This window comes from Sceloporus occidentalis, unplaced genomic scaffold (genome assembly GCF_023333645.1).
Source record: "Sceloporus occidentalis isolate IW3139 unplaced genomic scaffold, rSceOcc1.0.p SCAF_14, whole genome shotgun sequence".
Lineage (NCBI taxonomy): Eukaryota > Metazoa > Chordata > Lepidosauria > Squamata > Phrynosomatidae > Sceloporus > Sceloporus occidentalis.
In genome coordinates this window covers 19,105,410-19,128,951 of record NW_028316994.1, presented here as the reverse complement: position 1 = coordinate 19,128,951, position 23,542 = coordinate 19,105,410, and the positions used below count along the sequence as shown (strand labels likewise).

Below are 23,542 nucleotides of genomic sequence, written 5' to 3'. Positions count from 1 at the left end.
CACCTGGGACAAAATCACATGCAGAGGTTCAAAGCGAAGGGAAAGGTCCCATGTGGAATAGACTGATATAAGAGCCAGGCGCTAAGAAAGCCAGCATAACCCTGGCATCTGCTGACCAGCACATCCATGGCCAGGTTCTTGTGGGATGCAATCCAAGCCCTCTGAATTGGGCATGTGGCATTTCTGACGTGTATCCATTTTAGGGACTCCATTCGAGAGGGCAACCTGGTAGGCAAGGGGCCAAGGAGCCTACAAGTGTGTGGTTACGCTCAGGCTGGCATAGAGGCAACTGGGGAGACGCAAGGGCTGCTGCCTGGGAATATCTGGGACGCTGCCTTGGAGAAGGTGGAACAGACATTTCCCCTGAGTCTCCACAAGGCATGGATGGAAAATGCACTCAAGCCTATTTGGGGGGAACATGAGGAGGAAGTTCCAGTGAGAGTGTTGGATTCTTATGAAAAGGAGGTATTGCTTATAGCTGTCTCAGCAAGGGCCTGGAAGAGTTATTTTCCACTCCCCAAAATGGGGGTGCCCTCCTGTGAAACCTGGTCTTCTACCCAGTTGTGGGGTTGTCTGGATGATCTCAAGGCTCATTCTAACTTCAGCCTCTATCCTTGGAATCCGAGAAGCCAGTCCAAAAGCCAGAGAGGCCAAAGGGCCATTGTGAGAGGTCAGCCTGCCATCCCACCCCTCACCATCCGAAGAGTAAGCAAGAAAAACAACACACTCGGGTTGTTGGTTTCGGTTGTTTACAGGTTACACACAGCCCTGCCGGGGCAGCAGGAGGGGAAGGGGGGCCCAAAGCCGAACCCTTCCCCTGCCTTTACAAAAGTGGTTTAAAGAGGAAACAAGGCCACCGGGTTCAAAGGCTGCCCTGCCGCTGCCGCAGTTCCTCCGAGCACCACTGGGGAGCAGGAGGGGGATGGGAAACCGGGGAGAGGACACAGGTGTGTTTACCTGTCAGAACAGTTTACCTGGAGTGCTCCAGTGGGGCACGCGGGTGGGGAGGGGGCTCAGTTGGCAAGGTACCCGTGGGGCCCCCCTCCTTCCTCACTTCCTTTTTGACCCCTCCATTCACTTTCTAAGGGGAAAAGAAAAGGAAGGAGGGAAGGAGCGGGGGACTTACCAACCCTTACCCTCTTCAAGCCCAAGAATGAGGGAAGCTCCCCTTTACCCCAATCTGAACTGAGACGTATTATCAACATCCCCAAATCCTTCCATCTGAGAGAGAGAGAGAGAGAGAGAGAGTGCAGTGGTCCCATTGTATTGGCCCCCAAATGCCCAAATTAATGCTAAAACCTGGCTGCCTCCTGATTACCCCCCCCACCCCCCAAAAAAAGCTTGGCCAGAACATTGTGAAGTCAGAGCAGAAAAAGAAAGAATCTGGGTGCGTGGAAGGGCAGCCAACTGACCGACCGAGGGGGGCAGAGAGATTCAAGGCCACAGCCCCCTGAAGGCTGGCAGAGGGAGGGGACAGAGACTGGACTTTGGGGGCACGAGAGGGGACCCTTCTGGGGCGCCCCACTCTCCTCTTCCCCCTCCCCCCGGCCCACCAGGCAAGGAGCCTCCGGGGCACGTCAATTCCACACTTTCAAGAAGCTGTCCCACGATCCGGTGGCCACGGCCATGCCGTCGTCCGTCACACCCAGGCAGCTGACCCGATTGTCATGGCCAGCCAGGACCCCTGAGAGGAGGAAGAAAAGAAACCGGGTGAGAGGAAAAGGAGGGACAAGGGAAGGGGGAATGTGGGGCCAAGGCCCTCCAAGAACAGGACTAGAGGAGGGGGGTCCCAGGGGAAGGAAAGGGGTCCCAAAATGGCTGCCGCAGTTCAAATTGAAGGACATGTGTCCTTCACGCACATGCCAAGAGCTTAGCAATCTCTCTTTTGGGGCAACGCTCTGAATCCCTTCATCCTCCACAGCTTATAAATCAGTTGTGAGAACCTAGCGTTCCTCACCATTGCACTGTGTTGGCTGAGAGCTGCTGGGAGCTACAAACCAACAACATTCGTAAAGCTTACAAGCTCATAGAGAACACAACCAGGGCACGTTCCTTTGGACTACAACTCCCAGAATCTCCCCAGCCAGCATGGGGGATTTTGGGAACTGTTGTCCAAAGGAAGACACTTTTCCAAGGTCTGGGGACAAGGAGGAAAGGAAGGTCTTTCAGAAGAGTGGGGCTAAGTAGTGAGCAAGAGGATGGGACAAGAGTCCAGACCTGGCTGAGGGTTGCCCCTGCTGCCATCATGGCTCACCTGCCCGGTCGCCCTTCATGGAGTCCCAGATGTTGCAGTTGAAGTCGTCGTAGCCAGCAAGGAGGAGGCGGCCGCTTCGGGAGAAGGCCACGGAGGTGATGCCACAGATGATGTTGTCATGCGAGTACATCATCAACTCCTGGTCGGCGCGCAGGTCAAAAAGGCGGCAGGTGGCATCATCGGAGCCGGTGGTGAACGCGTTCCCATTGGGAAAGAACTGGCGGTAAAGTGGGCAGAGAACAAACCTCAGGGAGGGCAGAGCGAAAGGGAAAGGGGTCCAAAGCCCCACTGCGCCATTCTGTTTTCCTCCCAGCTCCAGCAGCAAAACGCTGGTTTATGCAAGCCCCACTACAACCTCACCCATGGGAAGGCATGCTAGGAGTTGCAGTCCTACAACATTCACTCTTCATTCTACAGCATTTTAGCGCTTTGAGACCATTTCCACCTGCTACAGCTCCATCATAGCATAGAATAATGAGATTTGTAGTTTCTTGGGATTTTTAGACTGCTCTGCCAGTGCTTCACCAAGCTACAAATCCCAGGACTCCTAAAGATAGAGCCACGGCTGGTAAAGTGAAATCACAGGACTTCAATTGTGTTGTGTGAAAACAGCCAACATCTAAGAGAGCCAACATGAGTCTCACATCTGAGAACTAATTGTTTCTAGTTACTCCCAAATAAATACACTCATCCCTCCATATTTGCTGTGCAATGACCTTTGGTCAAAAGCAATAAAGTTTTGATTTGACTCCATATTTGCACCTTTGATATTTTCGGATTTGATTATTCACGGATTTGATTCTCTAGGAATCTCTAGGTCCTCCAGTGCAATTCTATGGTCAACATTAATTAAAAGTTGCACTGAAAGACCTAGAGATTATTCCTAGAGAGAATACTAGGCCTTTGTAGCTCTTCCGGAGCAGTTCTATGGTCAGTGTCTGTTGGACGTTGGCCACTGAGTTGCGCTGCAGGACCTAGATTCCTAGAGAGGTGTCCTCTTGAGTAAAAACATGGTATTTTTATTATCTGCAGTTTTTCCATATTCACGGGGGTCTTCTTGTGCCCCTAAGCTTAGCCAATGTGGAGGGACAAGTGTACTATCATGAGTAGTGGGAACTATTTCATTTTTAAAAACTTTCCAAGCCATGGTTAAACTCTGGAACTGCCTGCCACAAGATGCACAAGTTACAACAGCCATCAACTCAGATGGCTTTACAAAGGGGATTGGACAAGTTTGTGGAGGATGAGGCCACCAATGGCTACTAGTCAGGATGGCAATTTATAGGAAGCACTTCCCAGATCACCTGCAGATTAAACTCTGGGACTCGCTGCCACAAGGCGTGGGGATGGCTGCCACCTTGGATGGTTTCAAAGGACGATGGAGGAGGATGGGAACCCTTGGTGGCTTCTAGTCAAGATGGCTATTAAGTCACCTCTGGAACCAGGGCAGTCTATCTCTGCCTGGCAATGACTAGGGAGGCTGAGACGGAGGGTGAAGATGCCCTCTTGGCCTGCTTCCCAGAAGCTTCCCAGAAGAGGCTACTGGTTGCCCAGCATGGGGGAACTGGACAAGGGAGGCCCTTTGGGCCTGAAGTGGCCTCAAGGGGTTTTCAAGTATGGCATGGTGCACCCCATAGGACAGAGATGGCCAGTGTGCCCCATAGGTCACTGTGCCACCCCTGAACCCCACCAGAGCCCTAATAATTACATTCTTGACAATATTTACCCTTTGTGACAGCCCTTTTGCTTCCCAAGACCTCCCACATACCTTAAAAACAGACTTCTCAAAATTACCAAAATTGAAATGAGAAGTGACATCACTCACTTCCCTCTTTCAATTCCAATTAGTTTTGGGGGACCTGGCAGATTTCAAAGGTCGTGAGGTGGCTTAGAGAAGAAAAATGGCTGTATCTTGGGCTTTGACGCACTGATGTGGTCGGCTGAGAGGTAAAACCCCATGGTCACACATCTCTGTCATAAGGGATGTACCAGGGAACATCCATGGCCCCAATGCTCACTCAAACGCAGGACCACCACCACCACCACCACCACCCCTTTGGAGCAGGAAAAGGCGGTCAGCCGCGTGTGCACTCACACAGACAGCGTTGATGTCGGACTCATGGCCAGTGAAGGTCTGCCGACACATGCTGTCCCGGATGTCCCATAGCTTGATAGAAGCGTCACAGGCGCCCGAGACAAAGGTGCGCATGTCGGGAGACAGAGAGAGGGACATGACGTCGCCACTGTGGCCTGTGAAGGTTGTGGTCTGCTGGCCAGTCTCAATGTCCCACAGGGCACTGGGAACAGAAGGGAGAGGAGTGAGAGAGAGAAGGCCTCTTTTGCACTAGGCGCACTTTGGAGCCACTGCTCTGTTTTAGGGAACCCTGGGGTTTGTTGTTTGCAGAGGGTTACTTAGAATTCTGTGCCAGAATAGTCCTCTCCCACACTACAGATCCCAGAATTCATTAGGATGTAGGAACCTGGGCAAGGCGATAGTTAGTTGACATACAGCTGTATGGGAGTTTCCACTACTCCGGTCCCTTGTGTTGCTGGTCCTGACAGGAGGCCGTTCAATCCTGGTCTTCAAAAAGGCCTCAAAATCCCACCAGTTTCCACCAGAAGAACCAGGATGAAGGGAGAGATGGCCATTTTATCCCTGTGGCTTATGGTTCTGACAAGGAACTGAATTACTGTACATTTGATGCTCTGTATCCAGATTCTGCATCCACAGAGTCAGCTCTCCACTGTTTGAAAATGTATTTTTTCCAAAAATTGAAAATAGCAAACCTTGATTTTGCCGTTCTATGTAAGGGGGAGCCATTTTACTACATCAGTATATAATAGCACTTAAGCACCCACGGATTTTGGTATCCATGAGGGGTTCTGGAACCAAACCACAGCAGATACCAAGGGCCCACTGTAATGCTCTTCAGCCATAAATCTGCTGCTTTAATTTTCTATCTGTACAGCACTGTCCCTCCCTGCCTCAAGTGGATTTTGTCTTTGTACTACAAATATGAAGGACACAACGGGCTCCACATCACCCGTCCCCATGAGGTCTCCATCACTCCCAGCTTCCTCACCAAGTTGTGTCTCCGGAGCTGGTGATGATCTGGTTGTCGTTGAGGAACCGGCAGCAGGAGAGGTAGCCTGGAAAAGGATGAGCAGAAGCCGTAACATTCACAGAATTGGGAAGGGACCCAAGGGCCATCAGTTCAGCCCCAGGAAACCCCAGCTAAAGCATCCTCTCTTCAAACACCTCCAAACCAAAACAATTCAAAGGTCCCCAGACCAGAAAGAGGGGGGCAGGGGACATCAGGGCCTTCCATTTAGGGAGCTGGGTATGTTAAGCCTGGAGAAGAGAAGGTTAAGAGGTGATATGAGAGCCCTGTTTAAGTATTCGAAGGGATGTCATATTGAGGAGGGAGCAAGATTATTTTCTGATGCTCCAAAGAACAGGACCCAAAACAATGGATGCAAACTGCAGGCAAAAGAGATTCCAGCTCAACATTAGGAGGAACTTCCTGGGATAAGAGCTATTCAACAGTGGAACACACTCCTTCCTCGGAGTGTAGTGGAGTCTCTTTCCTTAGAGGTCTTTAAAGAGAGGCTGGATGGCCATCTGTCCCAGGGATGCTTTGATTGAGAGTTCCTGCATGGCAGAAGGGGCTTGGACTAGATCAGGGCCTTGCGGTCTCTTCCAACTCTATGATTCTATGATTTCCAGCAGAAAAGAGGCAGCAGGGAAGCCCCCTTGCTCACCCGTGTGGCCTGGCAGCTCTCGGCTGACGCGGACGTTTCCCTCCCGGGTTTTGAGGCTGTAGATGGAGCAGATGTTGTCAAGACCTCCGCATGCCACGTAGTTCCCAGATGGCGCATAAGCACAGGTCATGACCCAGGATGACCGCAGCGGGATGGCATGGACCTAGATTGGGAGGCAGGGAGACGGGCAGAGATGACGCAAACAGAGTGGGATCGACAGGGTTGCCAGACCCTGGCCTGGCATGAGCAGCAATGTAGCGGGGTGTGTGTGTGTGTGGTGGTGCTTTCATGGGTCTGGACCCCCCCTTCCATTAATTTATGTTAAAAAATAATATCAACCAAACCTAATGGCAAATTAATTAGCAAATCGTGGCACTTAGTCCGGACCCCCCCTCCCCTTTCCCAAAACCCTGGCTACATCCCTGGCCTGAGATGGGCATCAAGGGCCTACCTTGTTTGTGGTGTAGCTGTCCCAAATGATCAGCTTCCCATCTTGGGAGGCACTAACCAGCAGCCTGCAAATGGGAGACAGCAGAGAAAAATAGGATTACTATAATACTATTAGTATTATAACTCTTTGTATTCCGCTTTTCTCCCAATAATGAGTATCAGGACCTATTTTATTAAATAAGAATTGAATAGAGAAATACATGTGAGGTTTATGAATGAGATCTTCAAGAGAGCCCCCGGTTCCAGCTTCTCCATCTTCTGTCGACGGCCAAGGCTTTGCTTTTAAAACTGAAAGCTTTTAAGGGCTTCCAAGAGAGCACAGTATAGCTTTAAAGTATACTATATTTAAACTACAGTTTATTCCTAAGTCATTTTATTGTTTTAATCGTGTTCACAGATTAATTCTATATTGATTTGATTTATAGCCCATCTTGTTCTGAAAATGAGACTCAAGGCAGCTGACAATATGCATTAAAACAAAATGGCTGAAACAGTATGAGGTATGAAAGGATTTTTTTTAATTAAACAAACATCTAATTAAAGCATTACTGTTAATTTAAGGCCATGAAAAATATATTACCAGTACGTATTAACAACAGCACACCCATGGCATATGCTTCTTCCTCCACCAGTTAAAGGCGGAAGTCCTGTCTGAATAGGAATGATTTTGTATTTTCAACCATATGTGCTCTTTTTAATATCTATGCTGCTTTGCTTCCCAGTTATGAGGAAAAGGCACTGTATAAATACAGATGATGACATGGACGAGGAGGAAGAGAATGTGGATTCTGGTTTCTTGGAGTTAGGGGACGATGGGATGATGGTACATTCTGCCTATCCCGTTCTGAACACACACACCCCATGTAAGGCAAATTTCGCATATGCTGGAGTCCCACTGATCTGAATGGTGGTGTGCACATGTGCGCCTCCTGCACATGCACCATTTTCTCCATCGCCATTCGCCATCTGCATAAGCTTAAAGCAGCGTATGGCGAGGGCAGACTGTATTTTGCTTCCATTGCCGGCCTTGCCAGCCCTCCGCACCCTCCTCACCTGGAGTCCGTCCCCCAGTGCATGGCATATATTTTGGCCAAGTGGCCCCGCAGTGTGCGCCTTGTCCTCATTTGGATCCGGCCGACTGGATCGAGGCCAGCTGTGATCTGGGAAGGAAGTGGAGGAAGAAAAGGAAGACAGTTACAGCGCACCTGCAGTTTAAGGGGCTTCAGCACACGCTGATTTCCCCTTACGCAAGGGATCCAGAAGGGATCCCCACATAATGGATCCCCGCACACTGTAAAACTTAAATTAAATGAATAAATAAATACTTTAATAAGGGTACACTTAGTTCTCCATACCCACAGATTCTGCATCCACAAATTCAACCATCCGTGGCTTGGGGGAAAACACACACAGACTCCAAAAATCAAACCTTGATTTTCCCATTTTATATAAGAGTCACAATTTTACTACCCTACTGTATATGGGACTTGAGCTTCCATGGATTTTGGTATCCATGTGAGGGTCCTGGAACCAAACCCTAGCGGATATGCAGGGCCCACTGTACACATTGGTTAACAACAGAAATAATATGGCAAAAATAGGGATACGTTGCTGCACCGCAGAAAAAAGAGCAGCTTGATATGCTTCAGAAAACTTCTCATCCAAAACTAACCAACTTCATAAAAGACTGTGTAAACAGAAGCTTCGCTGTCAGAGGTTTAGTTAAAGGAAGAGAAGGAACTCCAAGGAGTGAACTCCAAGGAAATGGGGACATTTTGGCACCTTATTTACGCACCCACAGTTTGGGATTATCCCCCTTTTGGGTGGGAGATTCTGGGAGTTGCAGTCCACAAATACATATGCTTTAAAGCTGTGGGTACACTCATCCCTCTACATTTGCAGCTCTGAGTTTTGCGGCTTTGCTTATTCACGGATTTTATTAATACATTCTCTCTAGGAATATCTAGGTCCTCCAGAGCAACTCTAGGTCCTCCAGTGTGACATTGGGTTGACTATAGTCAACCCAATGTCACACTGGAGGACCTAGAGATTCCTAGAGAGGACAGTCCACTAGGCCTATGTAGCTCCTCCAGCGCAATCCTATGGTCAATGTCTGGCAGATGTTGACCACAGAGTTGCCTTGAAGGACCTAGAGGTTCCTAAAGAGATATTCTTTCAGGTCAAAACATAAGTGTTTTTGTTCTTTGCGATTTTTCCACATTCACAGGGGTCTTGTGCCCCTAACCCCAGCGAACATGGAGAGATGAGTGTACTCTTTTATGAATGCTGATGGCTTGGGCTGGACTCAGGAGGAAGAGTGAAGGGACACTCCGCATGTGGGTGGACTACCATGCCAAGTAACCCCCATCCATGGCCATGTTGGCTGTGAGGGACGCTGGGAGCCGCAGTCCCTCAACTCTCAGATCCGTTCAGCAAGAGGCTCAGCCTTACCTGGGTCAATGTTGAGTCGCCGCATGCTTTCCTGGCGTCCTGCAGAAAAGGAATCAGAACTTGGATAAATCTTCATTTTCTTTCCCTCCTCATCCACCCCACAACTGATTTCGACTCCCGCAAAATGTATTTGCGATTCTGGTACATCTCCCTCTCCCTCCAATCTCAGCTGCCCCATATTAGCATCCCCTAATCCTTCCCCCAGCCCCAAAACACTGGAGGGCACAGAGACACCTTGATCTCCCCAAAACTGAATTAAATGGGGATGAGATTTTAGAGGGAAAGAGAAGGGAACCCCATTTTGGGGGAGAAAGATGGGGTGCAACTTCAGTAAATAAACAAAGAGGAGGAAGAGCAAGTTTAAACCAAGACACATATCCTCTGCTTTCAGGAGAGGGGAAGTTCACTGCCACCCTCAATGAAGTCCAGGAACTTGGGGGGTCCTGAGCCAAATACTGGGGGGCCACTCACCCTGATCTGGTTCCGCAGCTGCTCCGCTTCCTGCCTCAACTGCTCCAGCTCGCTCATGGTGGATTTTGGCACTGGGATGGGGGGCTTAGCCTGCAGCCCCTCTCACTTGGCCACGATCCTGTGGGGAGCAAAAAGGGGGACACTGTTAGTGCAAGAAGTCCTGGGCCCAAAGCCCACTTCCCTCCAGTGCAGAACTGGGCAATGCTTAAGGTCCTGGGGGGCCATGGTGTCCCCCTCCAAGTGGCCTTTCATAGCATTATAATGAGTCAGGGGGACCATATAGTCCAACCCGTTGCCACGCAGGGACCCACAACCTCCTTGCCCCTAAATGGGCTTTCCTCCAAAGGCTCTCCTCACTCACCCACCCATATTTCGCCATGGCTTCAGCCCAGTAAGCGCTTCCGTTCAAAACAGGAAGCCAACTTCCAGCACGCTTCCGTTTGAAACAAAGGCCTCCCTTGGGCTTAAAATGGCCCAGAGGGAACTGAAAACATGGCGAACTTGCCTCCCACACATTCCAGGGGGACAAGGGGGCATCGGGGGAAATCTCTTTCCAAAAGGCAACTAGAAGAGTGACAAACCTACGGTTCAGGCTCACAGCAACCAGTCATATGGATGTTCCCATTTCACAGACAGGGTTGTGTGCCTTCAAGCTATTTCCAACTTATGGTGACCCTATGGCTAAATTGGGGAGTTTTCTTGGCAAGATTGGCTCAGAGGAGGTTTGCCATGGCCTTCCCCTGAGGCTGAGAGAGTGTGGCTTGCCTAAGGTCACCTTAGTGGGTTTCATGGCCGAGCTGGGAATCGAACCATGGTCTCTATAGAGTCATAGTCCAGGCCTGAATCCACTATGCCACACTGGTTCTCGCCTTAGGGTCCCCATAAAGTTGGAAACAACTTGAAGGCACACAACAATATTTTATGGAAGCATTTTTCTAGACTGAAAATTTAGAATACAGACAGCAAAGCATTTCATGTAGAGTTGCCCCTCGAAATGGCCCAAAACATGGCAGTGAGGTAGCCACAGAACTGGAGATCATCCAGTCCTATCCCTTGGTTCAATGTGGGATATCCAAGTGTCCAGTCTCCTTTAGAAGGAGACTCCACCATCTGCCTAGGCCATGGGTTCCATGACTGAATGGCTCTCGCTGCCAAGAAGTTGCTTCTAAAGGTCAGCCGAAATCTACCCTCCTGTCACTTCAAACCATTAGGCCTGGTCCTACCTCTGGGGCAGCAGAGAACAAACTGCCGCTTCTCTCTGGGGCAGCCCTTGAGGTATTTAAAGGGGGCAGCCATGCCACCTTTCAAGTCTTCTCCTTGCCAGGCTGGACATGTCCACCTCCTTCAACCTTTCCCCATATACTTTCTTCTCCAAACCTCTTATCATCCTCGCTGCCGAATCTATTCCAACGTGTCTCTAGCCTTCCTAAAATGAGGCCAAAGTAGGCCCAAACGGCCAGGCAACTGGTCATCTACCCCGTTCCCAGTACAGCTGGGAAGCCTGACTGTTCTGGACTGCACCTCCCAAATCCTGCACCAGCCATGTATATTTTGAGACACTCAGGGGGGGGTTCTTGAAATATCTGCTGTTTTTAACATTTGTCTGCTTTTGTTTTATGCTTATTTATTTAGTTTTTGTGATTTCTCTCTGTTCTCTTTGATAAGAAGGATTCCCGTTGAATCTTTGGATGCCCAAAAATGCAAGGAAAAAGCCAAAGCAGAGGTGGACAGAAGGCGGTTTTCTAGTTTTGAAAAATCTGAGTGTGGTCCCAACACTATAATTTACGCTTTAAAATTGCAAATTTTGAACAATGCATTTTAAACATAGATTGTTTTAATATGTATGTGTTTTGTTTATTCTTTTAAACTGATTGTGTTTTAAAACGTTGTCATAGTCTTAACTGATGCGCATTGTTGGCATGTTGTTGTTTCCTGTCTTGTTCCATGGAGAAAGGTGGCCAGGAAATAATAATAATAATAATAATAATAATAATAATAATTTCTTACCCAAGCTGAATTGGCTGTCTTGGACATTTGCAGGAGAAGCAGCTCTCTTATTCTTATTCTTATTCTCCTTAAAAAGGAGAGCTGCTTTGCCTGCAGATGTCCAGGGCAGCCACTTCAGCCTTTCCTCAAGCCAAAATCAGAGTGGTCAGTGGAGTTTGGAGGGCCACAGAAAAAGAGCCGGAGGGGGGGGTCATCATTTTGGCACACTGGCCGAGAGGACTTGCACCTGGAGCAAACACACCTTGTTTCCTTCACCCCTGGTATTTTCCAGTGAATTGTGTGCCTACGGATGGCACAGGAAGCTCGAGAAAGCAAGCTGCTTTGCGTTCACAGGCTAGAGAGAGCCTGCATCAGGGTTGCACTGCACATGTAAAATCTCCATGCATAGAGTTACATGTGGCTTGGGCTACACGACCCTTGTGTTGCACAACAAGCAACATTGCTGCACAACTGGCTGTGTAATGCTACCAAACCTTTACATACCCTTGAACTGAACAAGAACGTTTAGGTCCAAGGAGAATATGGCTAGCGAATCAGTGAGGTGTAGTGCTTTGTGTCTACTACTATGAGTCTGGAGAGCAGGGTTCGAATCTCTGCTCAGCCCTGGAAACCCACTGGCTGCCCTTGGACAAGTCACACTCTCTCTGACTCAGAGGCTGGCAATGGCAAAACCCCTCGGAAGAAACCTGCCAAGAAAACCCCATGATAGGTTCACCTAAGGGCTGCCACGAATCAGAAACGACTTGAAGGCAAACAGCACACAAAAGATGGCTAACTGCTCCCACTGGGACACTTAGAAGCAGCCACAGAATTCGGGGCCTGTGCATTTGTACTTTTTAAAGGTACGCTTGCCCTGCAGGGTAGGCCAACAGGGCCGCTGCGTCCATTTCAAAGGCAAAGGGACAGGAAAACGAGTTTTATCCTTGGCAGAGGCAAGCCTGCTAAACCTGGTCAGCCATTTCATACTGGGGTGGCTCCAAAAATGGCTACCTGAGACCCCCTTTGGGCCTCTCTCCAAAGCAGCCCCCAGCCCATTTTGGCAATGGGGGGAGCCGAAAAGGGGGCGAGAAAGGTGTTGCCATGGTGACCCAAGACCCCTTCCCCTCAGTTTGCCTTCCTTTCTCCTCCATCTCTGGGAGTGGTTGCCCTGGCAACCAGATGTGGAAGATGGCTTCAGCCTCGGCGCTAGGCCTCACTTCCCCCTCACAAGGCAAAGGCCGCTCTTTGGACAGCCATGGCGGCGGCGGCGGCGATGGGCATTTCATCCCCATCATATGCCGCCCCTTAATCCCTAATCCCATTTGCTTCATTAGAGAAAGCGCATTAAGCCACACAGAGACGCAAATCTCCTCAAGTGTAAACGAGGCGATTAGGGCAGGATTATGCCGCGCCAGGCTGGGCTTCCTGCTCCAATGGACGATGGAGATTGAGGGACCAAACACAGAAAATGCCCCATTTTTGTGGGTGCGGAGGAGGCAAAGGGCTCCTGGGTCCTTTTTTTGGAGAGGGAACAAGATGGAGGGATGGGACACAGGTCCCAGTATCCCCACATAAGGAGCCAAGGAGCCTGGAGAAGTCACTGCTGCTTTGGACTGCGACTCCCAGAATCCTGCCGCCAACGGCTTGGCCAAGGCTGGGAGATGCAGTCCATAAAAAGGGAACTTTCCCAAGTTCTGGGGACACAAAAGTGGAACTGAGACGAGGTTTTGTGAGCAAAAGCAGAATATAAACTGCTAAATATAAATTGCTAAAAGCAGGATATAAACTGTTAAGGATGATGGCAGGAAGAATAGGAGTGGTAATGAATGATAATGGTGGCAAAAGCAGCTAGGGATGGGAGGAATAGTCCAAAAGAAGAAGGGAGTTTTCCAAACCCAGGAGCCTCAGAGCAGAATAAGCAGCAGAATAATGCCAAATAGATGATGACAATAACAATAGTAGCAGTAATACTGGTAGTATAAGAGGAGTAGGTTTATATAAGAACAACAAAAACTATGTAGTGGTAGTATATGTAATAGATGTATACAGTACAACTGTAACTTCATTGTTGTAGTTTATAACTAATGGAGACCCCAAAATGGAGTTTTCTGGGGCTGAGAGAGTGTGACTTGTCCAAGGTCATCCGTGGATTTCAATGGCTGAACAGGGACTCGAACCCTGGTCTCCATAATCCTAATCCAGCGCTCAAACCCAGTGGACCACATTGGGTCTCTGTAATAATAACTACTAAACATATTATTAGGGGAAGGAAGGCAGTATGGCATAATGGTTTGAGCAAATCATATTCTCTCAGCTTCAGAGGACAGCCATGGCAAACCCTTCTCTCAAGACACTTGCCAAGTAAACCCTGTGATAAGACTGTCTTAGGGTTGACATAAACTGGAAATGACTCGAAGGCACACCATAACATATTATTATGATGACTTGGTGGGGTAGCTGTGTTCACCATTTAACAAATCCAAACCAAAACCCACTAGTGATGCCTTTATTGGCCAACTGAAATGCACAATATACTAGTTGCATGTTTCAAAAGGGCATTCGTGTCTTTCGGTTGGCCACTAAAGGTATGACTGATGGATTTTTATTATGATGACTGTTATTCTTAACATGTTTACATTCTCTTCTTCTTCCAAATATTTGCAATGATTGAAAAATCCTGTGCCGGCCTGGCCTGGGAAGGGAGCCATCCTTCCTCCTCCCTGCCTCCGTCCCCCATGCGCCACCGTCCGCCCCCCGCCTGGTTCTCAGTGGAGGCTGTGCAACTGCTCCGGCTCTGATCCTGGGCCATGGGGGGCCTTTGGTTTCCTGGCCCTCCTGGGGCCATTCCTAGAAAGGACTAGCTGTGACAGAAGCCGGCCCAGCGGGGAGGCAGAGGGCAGCATCAGCGGGGGACAGAGACCCTCAGATCTCTCCCAGCAAGGACAGGAGCAAAAGCAAAGGCATGCTGCTGCTAACTAAATCCTCCTCTGGTAGAAGGACGGCAAGTCTCCCCAGCTCACCCCAAAACCCAGCAATCTCTTTGATGCAGCTGCACTTCACTTACTGGCTCAGGGAGCACTGCAGCTCAAAGACACACATTTATCCAGCTTTATTAGCCACCAAAGCTTTCCTTGCAAACCACACATCCTGCTTCTTATCCGTAAGTGAGCAGAAGAGGTCCATCTCTTAAGGATGTAAATTGTGATTAAATGGCACAAGGAAGAAGGGGCATCGGCATTGCAAAGAGGGTTTTAGTGCTCCCCAAGACTAAGCCAGGCAGCCCTTTCTGTAACAAAAAAAGAGTAATTGCATAGCTCTAGTTTGCCGGGTCCCCCCTGCGCTATTGAGCATGAACTGATTGTCTGGTTTTAGAACTATTTTTAAAGGGAGGTTTGGCTTTTGGTTCTTCATTTAATGTTATCAACTTTATAAAGATGTTGAACATCACTAGACCCAAGACAGAACTCTGCACCAGCCCTCCACTTATGTCTTTCCAGGAGAAAGTGCAACTGGGGTGAACACTTTCTGGCTTCAGCCTATGAACCCGTTACAGACCCAACTAACAGGAGCACTGTCTCGCCCTCGGATCACTAACTTGCTTGCAAGAACATCATGGGGACCCTGTCTAATGCATTAGTGAATTCAAGGTATACTACATCCACAGCACTCCCCTGATCTACCAAGCTGACAGCTATCAAAATAAAGAGATGAGATTAGTTTGGCATCACTTATTTTTGAGATACCCATGCTGGCTTGGCCCTTAGCAATCGCAGCATTTCTTTCTGAGCGCATGCAGTTTTTGGCCATGGAAACCCACTGGGTGACCTTCGGCAAGTCAAACTTTTCCAAGCCCCAAAGAAAGCCAAAGGCACACACCTCCAAACAAATCTGGTCAAGAAACCCGTGATGGGTTGGCCTTAGGGTCGCCATAAATTGGAAAGGACTTGAAGACACCACCACAACCACCACCACCACCACAACAAGACACAGACTGATTGTTCAAAAGTCTATTCTAGAACGTTTCCCGGTATCAGTATTAAAACAACTGGTTGCAATTGCTCCAGTCCTCTTTTTTGCCCCCTTTGTCAAGATGGGGACAACATTTATCCTTCTCCAGTCTTCTGGGACCTTCTCTGACCTCCAAGAATTTGCAAAATCATTGATTATTGACAACAGCTGCGAGATTACATCTGCAAGTTCCTATAGAATGCATAGATTCTCTGTTCCATGGCTATGTATGCACCGATCCTTTCCTCCACATTAGCTAACCTGGACTTTTCCAGGCTCCACAACAACAGTGCCTTTCCATGGAGGACTATCTAAACCATCGCCCACAAGCCTCAGCAGAAAGGGAGCAAAGATCCTTCACTGAGGACAAGAAACAGGTTCAAAGGCATTAAGTGCCCTTCATTAGGGCAGCTCTGCAAGCCAAACACTATGGCCTAGATACCAGCAACTGATAATATTTTTGAAAGCTCAAAACAGTTATTGGGGTGCTGGAGTTATAAGCTGTAACACTTCAGAATTGTGGGACAAAAAGTCTGTGAATTGCCCCCCCTGAGTCCCTCCAAGATGTTTCAGTCATCTCTTCCTCCTTCATGGGGACTCATTAAATTAAGGCAATTAAAATAAGACTTTCCCCTTTCTCCAAGAGGACGTCTCCAACCAGGGGGTCCCTCCTGGTGTGTTGGACTACATCTCCCAACAGTCCCACAGCCAGGGCCCCCAAACTGGAGGAAACTGGCTTATATCCACCACTCACTGCAATGCCCAGCCCTGACTGAAAAGGCAACGCGTACCGGCGAGGGCACAGGTAAGGATGCTCCCTAAATATAGCACTTCTCTCTGCGTCTCCCACCTCCGTCCAACTCCAGAGCGCTGAGGGCAAGGGACCAAGGACGAAGGAAGGGATGCTGAGACGGCGGAAAAAACGTTGTTTGGCTGGACCCCAAACCAGGCTGAGAATCCAGGTTGCAGAACAAAACAGCAATGCACCCTGAAGAGAGAGAGGGGTCTTTTTAACTGACTGCGTTACCCAGCTACACTTGGGGACCCCCAAAAAGATGGGGAGGCAGGGAAGTAGACGACTGAGAGTGCAACCCCTAAACACCACTAAAGCCAGAGCAAAGCAAAACCAGGCAATCTGACCTTCAAACTTTGTCGCTGCGATATTTTAATTTTTTAAAACAATGAGAACCCAGGCTGATTCCTGAAACCCATCCGGCTGATGAAAACTGGGCAGTCTTTACATGTAAGGAACCTCCCCAGTTTCACTTCCCTGTGTCTGATGGAAAACCATCAAAAGGACGTCTGGACAGCCATACTTTCTGGAAAGGCGCATGTGTGGAATCCTATAGGATGCTGGGCTGGGACCCTGGGAAGGGAGGAATACCTGTCGGGTAGAATGAGAAAACATGTGGGGTACCTCAGGAACATCTAGACAAACCCCATGGCAGCACAGGGTTCGTGGAGTGGGAGGTTCAGAGCAGGATCCACGGAGGATCTGTTTTACAAATTCAAATTTGGGGGGGGGGGGGGTGTGAAGAGAATATAGGTTAAATTTGGGGGTCCTCCCCACCTTCCACCCCACTGTTGCCACCCCTTCTAGAACGACCCTTTTGCACCCATAACATGAAACAAAATAACCCAGAAGTGCCAAAGGAAAACCCAGCATCCACACTGCATGCTAGTCCAAAAGAGAGAGGAAAAGAGAGGTGTTTCCATGGTCAGGCCTAGGCCTCACAATGCCCCACATACACACACACACACACACAAAATGGGGTACACAGCACCCCAAAAGCGAGAGACGGAGGGAAACTCCGGCTGTGGAAATCTGTGATACTCCAAAAAACAGAAACTTTTCTATCTGTGCCACATGCAGACATCATGGCAGTGCTGCCCAGTGCTTAGAGGATGCTCAGTACTGATCCCAGTGCAATAATGGGTATCGCTTTATAGGCATCCACTGCCATACAAGCCTCAGTTGTACCTTTCGTAAACCCGTGAAATGGCCACAAGGGAAGAAAACCAACCCAATTTGGAGGAACTAGGAAGTCTTATGTGTGCGCCTTGAAGTCTCCCCCATGAAATCTAGAGGGTGTTCTTAGGCAAGGGATACTCAGCAGTGGTTTTGGCCAGTTCCTTCCTCCGAAACGCATCCTCCTAGGCTTGCAAAATGTTGAAGACGTCAGAAACACTACAGACAACAACCAGCAAACCGTCAGGCGGAGATGCCGTTAATGTATGAAATGGTTGTTCCAAACCCACCTTGGTCACAAGCGGTGCAGACAACGGAGCGACGGAAGTGGGGCTGCCCCTGTTCCTGTCCTTGGCATCCCTTTCCCCAAAGAAAACCCCACAAGAGCCAAGGCAAGGCCTCTCAGGGGTCCAAGGAGCCCCTTCATTAAGGCCTCCAGACAAGCTAATGGAGGCTGCATCTGTACTGGAGAAATAACCCAGTTTGGCCCCGCTTTGACTGCCTCTCTGGCTCAAGGCTATGGAATTCTGGGAGTTGGAGTATGTTGTGGGGTCCAGAGCGGAGTGCTGCTCTGGGCCCACAACAAACTCCAACTCCCAGAATTCCATAGCCTTGAGCCAGAAAAGAGTTAAAGCGGTGCCAAACTGGGTTATCTCTCCTATGTGGATGCAGCTGCAAAGGGAGGGGAACAACGAGGGTCTCCCCAACTGCTCCCAAACCCCCAAGACCCCCTTTTTCTAAGCCAAAGGATGGGGGGCCTCTCCAAGACCCACACACCTGTTATGGAGCCCCCCATACTTCCTTGCCCCAAAGAATGCTAGCACCCCAATATTTAGTGGGGTCACCCTTTTGGGTTTATGGGGAGGGGGTTAGGGCTCCCCAAACTGAGTGGTCTTCACCCCAGAGAGGAAAAGGGGGTAGGAAAAATGGAGGGACTAGTTGGGGGGCTATTTAAGCTTGTAATTTCTGGATTATCTGGGTGCAAACTGAGAAGGAAGGGCTGGACCCTATGGGGAGGTTCCTGGTTCTTTTTGGGGGGAGAGGGTGTCTCTTAAGCCCCCCAAAGTGTCTGATGGAAGCACTGAAAGGGAGCCTAAGAGATCCAGGCATTCAAAGGGGGTCTAAGGAAGCATCCAAAGGGGGTTTAAGAGACCCCCATTTTGGGAGGGGTCTGCATGGGAGGGGGTTGCTAGGGGCGTGGAAAAGGGCACTGGGTTGCTAGGGGCATCCCTGGGGGAGGCGGTTGCTAAGAGACGCCTGGTTGATTGATTGACAGACAGACAGACATACAGACGGAGGGGGGTCTAGGGACGGGGAATGGGGGCCAATGCAATAATGAGGCCCCTTTTTTTCCTGAAGGGGGGCCCTTGAGGCTGGCCTCTATGGGGCTCTGTGGGGGGGCTGGAGGGGTAATAGAGATGGGGAATGGGGGGTCAATGCAATAGGAGGCCCCTATTTCCCCTTGAGGCTGGCTTCTATGGGGGGGGGCTTTGCAATGGGGCAATCTTTTGCAATGGGCCCCCCAGGAGGCTGTGCAATGGGAGGGAGGGGCTGCAATGGGGGCAGAGAGGCGTCCTGCTTGGAGGGGGTCATCTATGGGGCGGAAAGAGGGGGGAGAGGAAGCCCGTGTCCCAGCCCGGCCCCTCCCTCTGCCCGCTGCCCCCCATACCTTCTCTTCGTCGCGGGGGAGCTGCAGCGGGGGCCCTTGGCGGCGGTGGGGCGGGAGGGCGGGGGGAGAAGGGGGCGCGGGGACTCGTTTCCGCTGCGCCAGGGGCGGAAGGATCCCTTTGGAGAACAAGAAGAAGAGCAGCAGGAAGAAGATCCGGCTGCTGGCGGCGGACGGACTCGAGCGCGGCGGCGGAGCGATCCCAGGCTGGCGATGCGGCTCCTTGGCCGCGCCCAGAGACCGAGGGGGGCGGGGGGCGGGCGAGGGACGTACCAAGTCGGTCACGGGGGGGACGGGGCTGCTAAAAGTGAGAGGAAAACGGGATTAAAACCGGAGGGAGGGCTTGGGGATACGGCAAGAGAGGGTTAAAAACACGGATGGGGAGAAGGAAATGGCTCCCTCACGGTTGTCCCTCAGGAAAACAGTTTCTTCATCAAAACGGGAAGTGCCAATGTGGGGGGAACACGTAAGCCGGTCCAAAGTGTGTGTATTGGGGGGGGAGTGTCAGGGTGAGACCAAGTCACTAATAAAGGGGGGGGAAGGCCGAACCATAGCCTTTTTTATATAAAGTGAGGGGCGTTGTTTTTCTCCTGCCCCCTCAGAACGGTTTTTGCGAGTGCGCATGCGCGCCAAGGAGGAGCGAGAACCATTGCTGGGAGGGGGGGTAGGCCAGGCCTATACGTTCCGCATGCGCAGAATAGACCCTTTTTATCCCCTCTTCGTCCACGCAGAGACGGAGGTGGTTGTTCCCCAGCGCGCATGCGCCAATGGTCTCGCCTGCGCACACTGAAGACTAGGTTTTTACGGACTTCAACGCCCAGAAGGCTTCGCCATCTTGGCCAGCAGCCAGGAATTGTGGGAACTGAAGTCCAAAACATCTGGAGGCCCAAAGCTTGGGAAACACTGGGTTACAAGAAGCGGCGATGAAGGCTGATAGGACGAGATTGTTTCATGGCTTCAAGGGGTTTTTAAAGCTAATTCGCTTCATGCTTTTATTCACCGAGTTCCCCATAATTTGGCTATTGTTAATAATAATAATAATAATAATAAGCGTTTATTTATTATTTATATTATTATTTATATTATTAATATTGTTATTGTTATTATATTATTAATGTATTAATTTATCTTTATATAAACTGTTTATATTTATATTCTTTATTTATATGTATACATTAAATACACTTTATATTTTATTACAGCTTGATATCTCTGTTAATTCAGACTTGGATATATATATATATATATACATATATACATATATACCTATACCTATAGATATACTGGTCTCATAGTCTTATAGTTTCAAAGCAATTTTAATGGGGAAAACTGTCCCTTTGCTATATTTTTGTATTTAACAATCATGAATTATATCCTGGGGTTTTCTGGGCAGAAAGTGTGTGACTCCTCAGTGACCGAATGGGAATGGGATTTGGGGGGCTTTTGGGTATCATTTTAACATATATATATATATATATATAGCATGCTATAGGGGCACAGATGGGCTTTTAAAGCAGGAGGTTTTTAAAGCCCGGTTTGGGGTGGCATTGAATTGTTTTAAAGTATTTTTCTTTAACATTTTAATTGTATTTTATTCTTTTAATATGTGACTTGTTTTAATATTGGAATAGTTTAATTCTGTTTTAATGTACTGTTTTTGTAAGCTTTTGACTGTACTGTTTTTAATGATGTGAGCCACCCTGAGTCCTGGGAAAAGGGCAGGATATAAATATAATCGTAATGATAATAATAATAGTCCACAAATAATAATAATAATAATAATAATAATAATAATAATATGTTTTATTTATAGACCGCTATTCCGCAATGATCATAGCAGTGTACAGTAAAAATCATAATGCAATACAAAATACAAGGTGACAAAGGAGGGAGAAGTCTCGTCCTTCAGGCAGTCCCTGATGTTGCTGGTCTGCCTGATGGCTCCCTCTGAAGCCGAGATGACAGTTGAAGAGGGAGGGGCCTCTTCCTTCAGGCAGTCCCTGATGTTGCTGGGTCTGCCTGATCTCTCCCTCTGAGGCCAAGATGACAGTTGAGGAGGGAGGGGCCTCTTCCTTCAGGCAGTCCCTGATGTTGCTGGGTCTGCCTGATGGCTCCCTCTGAGGCCAAGATGACAGTTGAGGAGGGAGGGGCCTCTACCTTCAGGCAGACCCTGATGTTGCTGGGTCTGCCTGATCTCTCCCTCTGAGGCCAAGATGACAGTTGAGGAGGGAGGGGCCTCTTCCTTCAGGCAGTCCCTGATGTTGCTGGGTCTGCCTGATCGCTCCCTCTGAGGCCAAGATGACAGTTGAGGAGGGAGGGGCCTCTTCCTTCAGGCAGTCAAAGATGTTGCTGGTCTGCCTGATGGCTCCCTCTGAAGCCGAGATGACAGTTGAGGAGGGAGGGGCCTCTTCCTTCAGGCAGTCCCTGATGTTGCTGGTCTGCCTGATCTCTCCCTCTGAAGCCGAGATGACAGTTGAAGAGGGAGGGGCCTCTTCCTTCAGGCAGTCCCTGATGTTGCTGGGTCTGCCTGATCTCTCCCTCTGAGGCCAAGATGACAGTTGAGGAGGGAGGGGCCTCTTCCTTCAGGCAGTCCCTGATGTTGCTGGGTCTGCCTGATGGCTCCCTCTGAGGCCAAGATGACAGTTGAGGAGGGAGGGGCCTCTACCTTCAGGCAGACCCTGATGTTGCTGGGTCTGCCTGATCTCTCCCTCTGAGGCCAAGATGACAGTTGAGGAGGGAGGGGCCTCTTCCTTCAGGCAGTCCCTGATGTTGCTGGGTCTGCCTGATCGCTCCCTCTGAGGCCAAGATGACAGTTGAGGAGGGAGGGGCCTCTACCTTCAGGCAGTCCCTGATGTTGCTGGGTCTGCCTGATCGCTCCCTCTGAGGCCAAGATGACAGTTGAGGAGGGAGGGGCCTCTTCCTTCAGGCAGTCCCTGATGTTATTGAATGATTATTTTCCAAGAAGGGTAGAATTCAAAGATATAGCCGTGTTAGTCTGCAGGATCAGTACACAGAGAGATAGTTTAGCACCTTTGAGACTCACGGAAAGAAAGAAGTTGGCAGCATGAGCTTTCCTAGGCTATAATAATAATAATAATAATAATAATAATAATATGTAGGGAGATCTTGTAGCACCTTTAAGACTCAATGAAAGAAATGCGCAGCATGAGCTTTCCTAGACTTCAGTCTCCTTCCTCAGATACATTGAAGAGATCCAGGACATCAATCCTGGAAGCCAAGTGGAGAGCGTCTGGATAAGAATCAAAGGGGAGGGAAACAACAAGGATGTTATGGTGAGAGTCTACTACAGACCCCCAAGTCAGACTGAGGAATTGGATGATATCTTTCTAGAACAGATGACCACACAGTCAGAAAAGAGAGATGTAGTAGTGATGGGCGACTTCAACTATCCTGATATTTGCTGGAAGTCAAACTCAGCCAAATCCTCAAGGTCTAGCAAATTCCTCACTTGCCTGGAAGACAGTTTCATGGTCCAAAAGGTGGAAGAGGCAACAAGGGGGTCAGCTATTTTAGATCTGATCCTAACCAACAAGGATGACTTGGTTAATGGGGTGCAAGTGGTGGGATCATTAGGTGGAAGTGACCATGTTCTCCTGGAGTTTGTTATACAATGGAAGGGAGAAGCCAGGCAGAGTCAGACACGCATCCTAGACTTTAAGAGGGCGAATTTCAGTAAACTTAGAGAAGTATTGAGGGCGATTCCATGGTCAGAAATACTAAAGGATAAAGGCGTTCAGGATGGATGGGAATTTCTCAAAAGGGAGATACTGAAGGCACAATTTCAAACAGTTCCAATGAGAAAGAAAAATGGGAGCTGTCTCAAGAAACCAGGATGGATGACGAAGGAACTTTCAACGGAGCTAAGTTTGAAACGGAAGATGTATAAGGGGCCCTGTCTATTATGGCAACGGGGAGAGAGGAAGGACCCAGGCACCCCAAGAGGAAGGGAAGGAGGAGGCTGCAGGAGGGAGCCATGCTTGCTGCCTGCCCAGGGTTCCGGAAGGCCTGAGGTCACAGTGGCACCCGGGGAACCCATCGGCTATTTTCCTTCAAAGCGGCATCTGTTTCAGGTACTGACGAAGTTGGGACGGACAGGATGGGAAGAAAGGGGGGATTGGGGTGGACCCCGTGACCCATCAGGGATTCCTTGGAGTTTCCAGTTAGCCTCCAGTATGGGGTACTGGGACTGGGGCGATCCCAGTCACTGGCTGTGGCAGGTTGATATGTTGCCTTTCCAGAACTTGGAAATTTCACTTTTTTGGACTGCCATTCCCAGCATAGCTATCGGGGGGATTCTGGAAGTCACAGTCCAAAAGTGTCATTAACCAATTAGTTGTGTTATTATTATTATTATTATTATTATTATTAAAGTTTATTTATATACGCTGTAAATTTCCCAGCAGACAGGGTCCCAGCCTCCTGTATTCTGGGTTTAGCTCCTCCTATTTGCTCCTGTAGGCAGGGACAATAAACAAAAGACCGGCCCCTATATAGGGAGGAGCTA

General features: G+C 49.2%; 1 protein-coding gene across 1 annotated transcript; it reads right to left on the bottom strand.

The window, feature by feature from the left end:
• Positions 1-1,485: 1,485 nt before the first annotated feature.
• Positions 1,486-19,505, bottom strand: GNB2 (G protein subunit beta 2). The gene is made up of 10 exons (XM_089481270.1): positions 19,021-19,505; positions 9,389-9,506; positions 8,918-8,956; positions 7,520-7,626; positions 6,468-6,531; positions 6,017-6,179; positions 5,338-5,404; positions 4,350-4,551; positions 2,255-2,471; positions 1,486-1,684 (listed from the first exon to the last, which is right to left on the bottom strand). The coding sequence occupies exons 2-10, from the start codon at positions 9,443-9,445 to the stop codon at positions 1,578-1,580; spliced, it is 1,023 nt and encodes a 340-aa protein (XP_089337396.1). The 5' UTR covers positions 9,446-9,506; positions 19,021-19,505; the 3' UTR covers positions 1,486-1,577.
• Between the last annotated feature and the right edge of the window lie 4,037 nt (positions 19,506-23,542).

Coding starts and splice junctions, on each gene's coding strand:
- GNB2 (XM_089481270.1), bottom strand. CDS start 9,445: ATGAGCGAGCTGGAGCAGTTGAGGCAGGAAGCGGAGCAGCTGCGGAAC. Junction 7,627..8,917: donor GCGACTCAACATTGACCCAG/GTAAGGCTGAGC, acceptor CTTCCTTCCCAG/ATCACAGCTGGCCTCGATCC. Junction 6,532..7,519: donor CACTGGGGGACGGACTCCAG/GTGAGGAGGGTG, acceptor TCCCATTTGCAG/GCTGCTGGTTAGTGCCTCCC.